Source organism: Sceloporus occidentalis, unplaced genomic scaffold (genome assembly GCF_023333645.1).
Source record: "Sceloporus occidentalis isolate IW3139 unplaced genomic scaffold, rSceOcc1.0.p SCAF_3, whole genome shotgun sequence".
Lineage (NCBI taxonomy): Eukaryota > Metazoa > Chordata > Lepidosauria > Squamata > Phrynosomatidae > Sceloporus > Sceloporus occidentalis.
Window position 1 is genome coordinate 79,096,483 of NW_028316983.1, and position 13,058 is coordinate 79,109,540.

Genomic DNA, 13,058 nt, shown 5'->3' on the forward strand with positions numbered 1-13,058 from the left:
CATATTCTGTTGTTTTTGTTGTTTTTTGCCTTCAAGTTTTCCGACATGGCAACCCTAAGGCAAAACTATCACTGGGATTTCTTGGCAAGATTTGTTCAGAGGAGTTTTGTTATTGCCTTCCCTGGAGGCTGAGAGTGTGTGACTTGCCCAAGATCACCCAATGGGTTTTATGGGCAAGCCGAGAATTGAACCCTCATCTCCAGAGTCCTAGTCCAATGCTCAAACCATTGTACATATTTTACCATTTGTATTTTCCAGGCAAGGGACGTAATTCTACAGATGAATCAACACACACTCCGGAGAAGAAAACTCTGAAGAAGTGAAGAAAATCTTGGCAAGAAAACCCAGTGTATACAGAAATTGTGAGAATTAGACAGGAAGAGCCAAACTCAAATGCTTTCATAATTATCCATTAAATTCACTGGGAAAATGGTAATTTCTTGGCCTACCCGTTTTCACAGGGTTTCTATAAAAATAATTGACAGATTTTTTGTAACTCAGATGTACACCACAAAATAAATATAAAAATAAACAAACAGAAGCCCCCAGTATGCTCCATTAAATTTTGCTACATATTATGGAGCCTTGATACAAGACCACCACGAAAAATTGGGGGGTGGCTGGCTATTATTTTCCTTTAAATAAGAAAAGGAAGAATATACAGTCCTGTAAGAAAGATCCCAATTTCATAAGAAGAAATTAGTGCACAGCCAGCAATCACAAGTGGAGACACTTCTATTGGGATTAATTTAAGAGGCAAAAGTGTCTTAAATGAGGAACCTCAGGCCTTGGGGATGAATCAGCTGTCTGGGATTCCAGAAATCCAGCTGTTTGGCCTTCCCCATGATACCACTATGTGGTGATTCCTCAGATTCCTCCCCCTTCCATTCTAAAATGTTAAAATGCCTCTCCTAAGGCTTAGTTCCGGGCAAAAAGAACATTAAGATTAAATATTAAATATCGTTGGTTCCACCCTGATGCATTTGCCCTTGTTTGGCACTGGAATGCAGCTGCTAAGAAATCAATAGCACTGACATCATTCTAGAACGATTACTACAGTACACATTCTCTGCCCCCATCTTGCAACATGTCAGCACTAAGAGGGGTTTAGCAACTTGGGAATATATTTCATGGCTCTCAAACGCTATTAAAAATATTTTGTGACACTGGGTTCAGAGGAGGCATGGGGAACCTCTGGCATTGTATAATAATACCCTACTTGCTTACCCATGAAACTCACTTGGGAAATGTCTGTCTCTTAACCTACCCTATTCCATGGATTAACTCTAACCTAATGAATCACTAAGAAAGAAATATAAATACAAAATGTGGTTCAGGTATACATAGATTACATCCCTTATTAGTCATGCTGACCAGGGTTGACAGGACTTGGTGTTCAGCCGGATTTGAAGGGGTACACATTCCTCATTTTGGCTTAATGTCAACAGGCAGGGCAATTCCAAGGAAGTGCTAAATGCACACATTGCATCCATATTTCTTAAGGCAATTGCCCTTTGGTGCTATCTTCTTGCATTCTGAATGGCCAACACAAAGGAAAGGCTGGACTTCAGTAGTCTTACCTAAATAGTGCAACTTCATCATCCCCAAAAGGTTTAGAATCCTCTGGCCCAAACATACTGAGGTAAGCTGCTTTCATGTATATATAGGTAGCCTAAGGTAAAAAGACACCTGATTAAGAATCTTTACTTTAAATAATATTCTAAGTCATCTGCAGTCTACAGATCAGCATGCTGAAATAATGAAGAGACACAACCTTGTGTCTGGTTGCAGCATCCCAGCAGGATTTCACGCTTAATGACAGTTTAAAAAGTAATTTTAAATAAACATAATAGGTTTAGTGACATAACAAAAAACACATTCTTGCACTAGAATATTGCAACTTCCCAAGAGAAGTAAAACTAAAGCATGAGAGATGTAATATTATATAATGCAAGTTCTATCCAATAGCTATTGGCATGCAGATACATAAGTTTATAGTTCAACAGAAAAAAATGTATCCAAAAGGTCAACTTCATCACAATAGATTAGAAGACAGACGCTGTCCCAGAAGAGCTGTCTGGTGCCAGGTTTCAAGCAAATGAAGTCAGAAGCAGATATCTGACCCCAAGAGGAAAAGTGCATCAACTCTTATGACTACAGCCATTTGTACTCCTGCCAGATGTCCTTTGATCACTCCTACCGAGAACTGCAATATTTCCTAAGTACTGAAATCAGGTATGTATGTATGTATGTATGTATGTATTTATTTTCTGTTCCACCTGTCTCCATTAAAAGACCCAAGGCGGCTCACAATAACAATTCTAAAAACATATTGCAATAAAACAATTAAAACATCAGATAAAAACAATATAAAATTACAAACATTAAAACCACAATAAAATCACAATACCCATATAAAACTGATCCCATGAGTAGACATTAAAAGCCTGCCTGAACAGAGCCATTTTTGTCTGCTGACGAAAGGCAAGTAAGGAGGGGGCCAGCCTTGCTTCTTGTGGAAGGGCATTCCAGAGGGCAGGAGCAGCCACTGAGAAAGCTCTCTCTCGTGTCCTCACCAGGTGAGCCTGTGATGGTGGAGGGACCAAAACAAAGCCTTCCCTGGAAGATCTTAGGGCTCTAGCAGGTTTGTATGGGGAGATACAGTCTTTCAAATAATCTGGACCTAAGTCATGTAGGTCTTTATAAATCATAAACAGCACTTTAAACTGTGTCCGGAAACAAACCAGTAGCCAGTGAAGCTGTTTCAGCAAGGGAGTTTTGCACATGCTGAAGTTTCCAAACAGTTTCCCAAGGTAGCCCCACGTAGAGTGCATTGCAGTAGTCCAAACAGGATGTAATCAAGGCATGTGTCACTGTAGCCAGATCTGATGTCTCAAGGAATGGGTGCAGCTGGTGCACAAGTTTTAACTGTGCAAATGCACTCCTGGCCACTGCTGAAACCTCTTGAGTATTCAGACTCAAGAGTGGAGTCCAAGCTGCAAGCCTGAGATTTCAGGGGTAGTGTAACCCCATCCAGCTCAGGCAATGTCCCTATTCTCTGATCTGCCTTAGGACTGACCAGGAGCACCTCTGTCTCGTCTGAATTACGTTTCAATTTGTTTGCCCTCACCCAGTCCATTACTGACCACAGACACTGGTTCAGTACAGAGACAGCTTCCTTGGAATCAGATGGAAAGGAGATAGAGTTGGGTGTCATTTGCATACTGGTGACACCTCACCCCATAACGCAATAGTAACACAGTTCCCCAAGAAAGTATGTAATTAAACACAAAAATTGAGTTTATTTAAGAAAATCAGAATTTTCATGATATTAGGAATTTTTTTGTTGTCTATTTACTAAGGTTACACTCTTGAGGAACAAAGACTTGATTATGTTTTTGCTAGATAATTGCAAGAATGGATACTGAAAAACAATGGAAATCTGACCAATTGCTGTTGTGTGCCTTCAAGTCACTTCTATCTTACAGTGAGTTGAACATATCATGGGGTTTTCTTGGCAGGATTTGTTCAAAGGGGGCTTGCCATTCATCTGAGGCTGAGAGAACTTGACCTGTCCAAGGTCACTCAGTTTCTATGGCCAAGCAGTGATTTGAACCCTTGTCTATCACAGTCCTAGTCGAACACTCAAACCGTGTTGGTTCTCAGGTGATCAACAACCATTTTTTACCATTGGAAGGCTAGCATGTGGACAGTAGCATTAATGGGGAAATGGGTACTAAGGCATCCTTGGGCTAGTAACAAATTTTAAGAGACTTGGATCAAATTCACTGTATTCATAAATCAAAACAATGTTGATTGATGGCTTTGAAAAGTACACCCTCCTCTATGGAAAAACATATTGGGATGGGTCTCTCAGTATCATTTCTATTATTTTGTAATTCATTATTGTTTTATTAATGTGCAATTTAATTAACTATGCAGTAAAAAACCTCTAAAAATAGCAAAAACCCTATAACCAAGTATAAAATACCAAGTCTCCTACACTGTTTGGCCCAAGTTCTTAACAGAAGCTACAGCATGCTTGGTTTCAAGAAAACTGCTCAAGCCACTTCAGAATGGAGACAATAACATGGTTCAAAACAAAAGAAAACCAGGAAGCTTACCTTCATGGTCAGCAATTCCATTTGTATATATATTAACACTTAGGTTTCTGTGGGATATTTAGTCTTATTTCTCACTGGACTAAAAGCGTATCACAGTAAGTTTAGTAAAAGAGACTTTTAGCCAGAGAGGTATAACAACAGAATGATCATTGAAGGCTAAGCACATACAATTTTTAAATATTATGTACATACAACCTTTTTTCTAGGTAATTCAGGTGCGGTACAGATGCGCCAAATGAGCCGTGCTGGCGGCATACTAGGGTTAAGGGACCGCACAGCAACCGCACAATTCCTAATCCTAGTACAGCACAGCATCGTAAATGGCAGCACCCCATGTATACGGGCGCTGTCATTGTTCCATGATGGATGTATAGCGTCCACACGTTGTGCTGTGCTTGTGACATCATGAGTGCGCCATTGGCGGCTGCGGCTTCCCTGCAGGGGGGAAAAGGCACTGGCAGGCCTCCCTTTTTGGGAGGTTTGTACCACTCCTCATTTTACTATCTGTGAAGGAGGATTCCTACACAGGAAACTGAACACATAATTGCATTATCAGAAAAAAATGAAGATGTACACATGAAGTTGATCACACTTTTAGAAATGTAGACATGATCACAAGCATTTTTAGTTTGTCACAGAGAAATGTAAAAGGGAATACGTATGTCTAATGAAAAAGTAAAGGGATCTGTACACTGAGCACATCAGAAGAAGAAGTGCTCCCTCAGGTGGTGAAATATGTTTTTATCTGTCATAATATGTGACTTCCCTCACCTATACATTTTGTATTTACTGTTCTTTGTTGTGTGATTAGTCACTGTAAGATAAAGATGGTCTTAATTTGTAAGTTTGATTGCTAAGATATCCATCTCTGATTACCTCTGAGGTAGGGGGGAATAGATTAACTGCAATGCATATATATTTCCTTAGTACTTACCTTGACCTGTAATCTAGGTCCCTCTGACCTAAAGGTTCCTAGGAATTGCAAACTATGTGTCCTTGTTTACAGGATAGGAAGCTATTCTCTGGTGAAGGTTTTGGGACACTAATTAGCTTTTATCCTAAATAGATCCTATATTTGTTATATGTGCAGGCACTGTTTTACTTTTAACTTCAACAGGTTTTCAATAGTAGTTTAAAAATCATCTGGAAAGACTATTTGTAATTCCTCACTGTATCCCAATGAAGCCAGGCTGTAAGATTTTCTTTTCTTATAAAATATGCCACTCAACACATCTACTCTTATTTACCTTTGACCAGGTATTCTCTTTGCTGAGCAGATCTGCATAGAAGTATGCCATCATCCACTGACGTCTATATGTGAAACACCACATCAGCTCCCAATAGCACATGTGATGGAACTGCTTCCAATGTTGCTGGGCTCCACAGCATTCCTCAAACCTACTGATGGCCTGAGAAAGCCCCAAAAAACAAAACAAAAACATACTTTCCAAATGGAGTGTACTTTACAAATCTACATTTTCCAAACATTTTTCAAATATATTTTCCAAATGTTAAGCAAAGATGACAACAGGTAGGTCGAGAAGCCATGCATATGAGTTAATTTATGACTGATATACTAGGATAATTTACATTTTCTGTCTCCATGGAAAGAGGAACTGTGAGTAGTACACAGCACCAATCACGTTCCATAAGCACAAATGTGGTCCTGAGCTTATTGTTCAGGAAATGGGAGAGGAAGGACGAGGAGAGGCGGCCTATATAGGTGGGATAAAGGCCTAAACTCCTGGTACAGTCTGGGGGGGGGAATCACCCGGATACAGCCCAAACGATATATATAGCAGAATACAAAAACAAAAACCCATAGCTATTGGAATTGGCAGTGCACTTTTTGTCAGGGATGATGGGAGTTGTGGCTCTTCACCTCTGGCCTGGAACTCACCACCTGGTTGTGCACCACGCTGACCAGTTTTGGCCAGTTGATTAAGCTTTGCAAGAGTTGCAGAGAACAGGCTGAAGACCCTGACAAACTCTCCAAGCCTTCTCACTCTTGCTTCCACAGAAGTCTTCACCCTTCTTCACCAGGGTCCTGCTGGTTCTTGTAGCTTCACCCAAGACACCAGACAACTCAGTAGTCTTATATAAAAGATCTACTTTATTCTACTATATACACAGCTCCAAAACAATACTCAACTCCTCACTCTCCAATCTTCTACTACTCACTGCTACTACCCACAAAACATACTGGGATCTATAGTCATTATTATAGCCAAATCAAGGCACCACCTACTGTTGTCTGTTTCCACCCAGTAGGCGTGTACATCATTCCCATTGGTTCTCTTGTTTCTATCCAGATTAGATGATTTCATCATCTCAGCCTTGACCACTTTACAATTGTCAGGTGTGTCCAATTATTCACTATGCATTTCTTGTCCTTGGCACTCAGTACTTGTTAATTGTATTACCATGTACACCTGTGTGGTTCTCCATTGGCTTCTGCTGAGTCACTCTGACTCTCACATACAAGTTTTATTTCACTACTGTATATCCCATGTGGCTTTTTCCTTAACAATCCCCTCCGAAATAAAATATTGTATGTGACTTAAAATGTCATTCCAACCATTTGTGTAAGCCTTTCATGCTTCTCCACTGTTAGCGCTTTTGTAAACAAATCTGCAATGTTATATTGTGTCTCTATGTACCTTAACTCTATTTCTCCTTTTTGAACCATGTCTCTTACATTTTGGTACCTCACACCCACATATTTGGTTCTGTTTTTCAAACTTTCTGTTTCAGCCATTGCTATGCATGATTGCGAGTCTTCTTGAATTTCCACTGGAACTCTAAATTTTTCATTCAGGTCAATTAACAATTGTTCTATCCATTGTACCTCGTTCACTATTTCGTTCAGTGCTGCAAACTCTGCTTCAGTTGTGCTTAACGCTACATTTGTCTGTTTTCTACTTCTCCAAACTATGGGACTCTCACTGTATTTGATTAGCATTCCTGTAACTGACTTCTTGTCTCCTGACTCTGAAGCAAACGAACTATCTACAAAACAATCTAAATCAGCGTTGCTGCTTCTTATGATCAACTTCTTGTCTAAAGTTCCTTTCAGGTATCTCAACAAGTGTTTCACAGCTGTCCAATCCTCAATTTTAGGATTAGAAACTCTTCTAGACAAAACGTTCACAGAATACGCAATGTCTGGTCTAGTGTGGCAAGAAATGAATTGTAATGATCCTACTACGCTCCTGAAAAACGTCTTGTCCTCAAAATCTCTGGATGTTGGTTCAGAAACGAAACCAGACGTCATTGGAGCTTTAACTGTCTTAGCATTCTGTAGACCACACTTTTCTATCAAGTTCTCAATCTTTTTCCTTTGACTCAACAAACAATGTCCATCTTCTGTCCACTCAACATTGATGCCTAAATAAGACTTCAACAAACCTAAATCCTTCAAAACAAACTTTTCAGACAATTCTTTCTTTACTGACTCTATGTCCTGTTTTGACTTTGCTGCCACGCACAAGTCATCAACATAAATCACAAGCACTATGTCTCCTTTCGTATATACACAAGCATCTGCCACGCTTCTTTTGTAACCTAGCTTCACTAGCTCATCATTGATGCACAAATTCCATGCTCTGGCACTTTGTTTCAAACCATACAATGCCTTCTTCAATCTATAAACTTTCTGACTTCCATTCTCTTCAAAACCTTGTGGCTGTTCCATAAAAATTTCTTCATCCAAATTTGCATTTAAGTAAGCCGTTTCAAAATCAAAATGCTCTACTACTAAATTCCTTCTTGCTGCTACAGCTAACACCATTCTCAAACTTTCTGGCTTTGCTGTTGGAGAATATGTCTTGTCATAATTCTCATGCTGTTGTTGTGCAAAACCCTTAGCTACCAATCTTGCCTTGTACTTAATGCTTCCATCAGGCATTTCCTTTCTCTTATACACCCATTTACAACCTATCACTTTCTTATCTTTGGGTCTATCAACAATTTCAAAAACATTTTTGTTCACCAAGCAACTAAATTCACTATCCATTGCTTCACACCATTTTCCTTGTTCTTCCCTAGAAAAGGTTTCCAACTCTTCAAAACTTTCAGGCTCTTCTATAACTGTACAAGCTCTTGCCTGTGTCACAACAAACCTATCTGGTGACTTTCTAACTCTGTGACTTCGCCTGGGTATGAATTCTGTCGATCTGCCTCTTTCCTCATCACTGTCTGCACTAGTGGATGTTGTCTTTTTGCTAAATCTTTTGTCTTCCGTCATCCTAGTGGTCACTGGCCTTCTTTGTGTCTCCTCATCTGAGATACTACCACTACTGCTGGTTGAGGCTTCTGGCTTGACTGATACCCCTCCGTTTCCTGAAGTTGGTTCAGTCTGTGCTTGCTGCTCACTTGAGCTACCTAATCTCAAGAACACTTCCTTATTGGCATGCAGCTTGTCCCAGCCAGCATGTCTCTCAAAATTTGCAGACCTGGAGTACTGTATCTCTTTTCCTCTCATTAGAAACTTGTAGCTGTTCCCTGAATAACCTAGGAACATTAGCCTTTTGCTTTTGGCTTCTCCTTTCCTTCTGAAACAGGCAGGTATGTACACATGTGCAAATTGACCAAACACTCTTAGATATTTGAAATTTGGCACTCTCCCATACAAAACCCTGTAGGGAATGTCTTCAATCTCAGAGTGGTACATCCTATTACTTATATGTATTGCAGTCAGCGTAGCTTCTCCCCAGGGACTTTCACCTACGCCTGCATCTGCCATCATACATGCAGAAATCCTTTTGATGTCCTGGATTTTTCTCTCTGCTAAACCATCCTCACTTGGACAAGCAGGATTGGTGGTTTCATGCCTTATCCCCACTTTCTGAAACCAATTGTACAGTTGGTTATTTAAAAATTCGCCACCTCTATCTGTGACAATAGTCCCAACTTGACTATCAAACCTTCTTTCTATCATCCTGACCCATGCTTTTAAACTTTGTCCAGCTTCTGACTTATTTTTCAGTATTCTTACATATGCAAATCTTGAAAATCTATCAACAATTACCAGAAAATATTTGCTTCCCCCTAGTGACAAACAATTGGCTTGGGCTACATCCGCATGTACATATTGAAATGGTCTCTGAGCAATCCTTTTAGACTTCTTAGCAACTGGATATGCTCTGACCTTCACTTGGTTACATACAGTACAGTCTAAATGATTTTTACACTCTGCTACTTTCAAATCTGGACACATGCTTATTAAACTCTTCAAACACTTAAAGCTTGCATGGCCAAATTTTCTGTGCAGTTCATGTATGCAGTCTTTGTGCAACGGAACATTATCTATAGTATTAGCATTCTCTATCTTATAACTATCAACATTCTCTTCCAGAAAATAAAGCTTATCCTTTTTCAAGCCTATACCACGCAGTTCCCCATTCAAAGTTATTTTACACAAGTTCTTTTCAAAAGTTACTATATAGTCTCTGTCTGTTAATTTGCTTACTGATAACAAATTGTTTTCTAATTCCTTAACATGCAAAACATCATTAAAGTTTTCTTTCAGCCCTGGAATGTAAACTGTTCCCATTTGATTCACAGTACTAAGCTCATTCCCATCTGCCAAAACTACGGCATTAACATTTGCTGGCTTTCTCTCACTAATTAAGTTAATGTTGTTACACATAGAGGACGAAGCTCCTGAATCTACAAGCCATTTAGAGTTTGCTTTTTGTTTTTCCTTTATCATTGTTGCAAACCCCTTATTATTATTCTTATTGTCCTTCAAAAATGGCGGCTTGGATTGCTTCTGCCTCTGGTCATGTCGAGGTTGCCACCTGCTCTGTTGCTTGCTTCTATCAGCAGCCAAAAGATTACAGTGCCTCTGCAGGTGTCCTATCTTTTTGCAGTAGAAACATCTCCGTTGCTCCCTTGAAGAAGCTGCCTGGACCATCCCACGCACATCAGGCTTGGCTTGCTCCCTTGGCACAGTCTTGGAAGTTGCTGCGTCATTTCTCTCAGACTGTCTCCTCTGATTCTCTTCTAGAATTCTGGCCACAACTAAGTCTCTCGTTAATTCTTCTGTTGGTAAGTTTTGCAGAGCATTTGTGATATTGTCCCAAGTAGGGTCTAGGGACTCAATCAAGATGTAACACTGTTGTTCTTTATTAATTTCCACACCTCTAAGCTGAGCTTGCACAAATAAATCTTGCATCGTTTTCAAATGCTGTATTACACATTGCCCCTTTTCCATCTTCTGCCTATAAATTCTTTTTGACCATAGCATTTTTGCAAAGGCAGTGGAAGGAGTGTGTAACCTCTGCAGAGTGTCCCACACATCTTTGGCGGTTTCCTTATCTCTAACATCGTTAATCAAGTCTTCTTCCAACATTAGGAAAAGACAAGCCTTAGCTTTACTATCTTTCTCTTTCGTAGCTGCGTTTGCAGCGGCAGGCAGCCCGGCTTGAACAGTGTCCCACAAACTTTCTTTTACTAGCAGAGACTGGGCATAAATCTTCCAGGTGGAGTAGTTGCTTCTATTCAATTTGCTAAACTTCAAAATCTCCATTTTAATTTGTGCAGTGACTCAATTGACACAGTCCTTCTGAGTATGCACAGCTGACCCCTTTTGGGCTTAATCAAAATACAGGAGGAGTTACTCACGGAGCTTATCAGTGCAGCGTAAAAAGCTTGCTCTGATCTGTCTTCCACTCTCTGGAACTTTCAGCTTCTGTGGATGCTGGGTGCTGCAGTGACTGGGCCCATAACCCTTGTCAGGGATGATGGGAGTTGTGGCTCTTCACCTCTGGCCTGGAACTCACCACCTGGTTGTGCACCACGCTGACCAGTTTTGGCCAGTTGATTAAGCTTTGCAAGAGTTGCAGAGAACAGGCTGAAGACCCTGACAAACTCTCCAAGCCTTCTCACTCTTGCTTTCACAGAAGTCTTCACCCTTCTTCACCAGGGTCCTGCTGGTTCTTGTAGCTTCACCCAAGACACCAGACAACTCAGTAGTCTTATATAAAAGATCTACTTTATTCTACTATATACACAGCTCCAAAACAATACTCAACTCCTCACTCTCCAATCTTCTACTACTCACTGCTACTACCCACAAAACATACTGGGATCTATAGTCATTATTATAGCCAAATCAAGGCACCACCTACTGTTGTCTGTTTCCACCCAGTAGGCGTGTACATCATTCCCATTGGTTCTCTTGTTTCTATCCAGATTAGATGATTTCATCATCTCAGCCTTGACCACTTTACAATTGTCAGGTGTGTCCAATTATTCACTATGCATTTCTTGTCCTTGGCACTCAGTACTTGTTAATTGTATTACCATGTACACCTGTGTGGTTCTCCATTGGCTTCTGCTGAGTCACTCTGACTCTCACATACAAGTTTTATTTCACTACTGTATATCCCATGTGGCTTTTTCCTTAACACTTTTCACACTTAAAAAACCCCTCACACACAGTTGATTCATCCAAAATTCTGGAGCCTTTTATCTTCAGGTTGCAAAGTGTACAATATTCTAGAGTACATATATACACACTCCTCTCTGACTTTCAGTCAATTCCAACATCTGCTCTCCAGCTCCAAACTGATCCACTCTGGCTCACAGCAACAACCTGCTGCTCCAACAATAACTCTCAACTCACAACTGGCAAGAGAACATGTAACCAGTCTCCTGGTCCATGTATATAGAGTATTGGCTGTGAGTCATCATTCAGTGCCACGTAGCATGATCCAATCCTGTAGCAACCCTGTAACATGCTGTATGCTTATGACTCAGCAGTCAGTGGCTGTCTCACATAATATGTGTCATCTATCAATAAAAATATTTAAAGGCAAGGAGCCATACATATGAGCTAATTTAAGATTGATATACTCTGAGGAGCATGGCGAGTGGAGATCCAAAGGAGCCATTCTGTTGACTGAATTCCTTCTATCAGTGGAACTGAGAGGAGTCCAATTCACTTCAATATCTGTGCCAGAAAGCTTGAAAACTTTCTAGAGCAGGTTTTAGGTAGGTATGAAAGGATACTTACTAGTAGAACATGAGATTTAGCACTTTATCTCTACAGCAACCACGAGGCAGTTAAAGCTGAGGAAAAAGTCTGCCAGCGAACCTCATGGGAATTTGAACCTGGATTGCCCAAGTCCTAGTCCACCACTGACCCTAATAGAACATTTGTTCTGGAACCAACTGACAATTTACACACATAATTTTAAATGTTTGTAATATTCATTGTATCCACTTTCTAATCATCAGAGGTATATAGCCTCTGTTCCATTTATTCATTTTAGGTGCTTATGGGGTCAAGCAGACAGGCAGGAAAGTACAGTGTGAAGCTGCTGCTTCCAAGCTGCACTGGCCACTCCCAAGGCGGCCCACACGCGCATGTCACAACCGCACGGGGTGGCCTCAAGCTGCACTGCTGAGTTGTGTTTTTTACTTTTGCCCCCACCATTGTTGCAGGAACACACCACCAGTGACTGCCTCCTGCCTAGATGCCATCCCACTGGATGGCTGCCCCCTTTGATCATGCACACAGTAGCACCTGCGACCCTCCACTGGGCATCAGAGCAGAGGTATGCCCAATAAAACATTGGCAATGCACAATCCTGCCTCCCCTACATGCCCCTTTCACCCTCCTTTACCCCATGCCCCCACTTGGACTGTCTTGTTTGTGTATGTTGTATCTATAGCCACTGGAGGTGTCACACTTTCCCTTTTTTGCATGGCCACCTCAACCACTGGCTCTGACCTTTTTAAATGCACACTTGCTCTGATGCATCTATATGCCGCTTTGGGGTTAGGGTTAGGAAGGAGGGCTCCTTTGGGACCAGTCTTGTTTTGGGGCATTTACATACAGGGTGAAACGTGCACACATTTCGGGAAGGAGTGGTTTCTTTCAGCTTCTTTTTAGTCCAGCTTTCCGCCCATTAGCATGGCTGTGGT

General features: G+C 40.8%; 1 protein-coding gene across 1 annotated transcript in view; it reads right to left on the reverse strand.

Annotated features, from left to right (window-relative positions):
- Positions 1–13,058, reverse strand: part of TTC39A (tetratricopeptide repeat domain 39A) — a 57,623-nt gene that overhangs the window by 17,369 nt on the left and 27,196 nt on the right. The window contains exons 10-11 of the mRNA XM_089515119.1: positions 5,372–5,533; positions 1,581–1,672 (exon numbers count right to left, since the gene is read on the reverse strand). Of these exons, the coding sequence (XP_089371245.1) occupies positions 1,581–1,672; positions 5,372–5,533 (254 nt within the window). The remainder of the gene's footprint in view (positions 1–1,580; positions 1,673–5,371; positions 5,534–13,058) is intronic.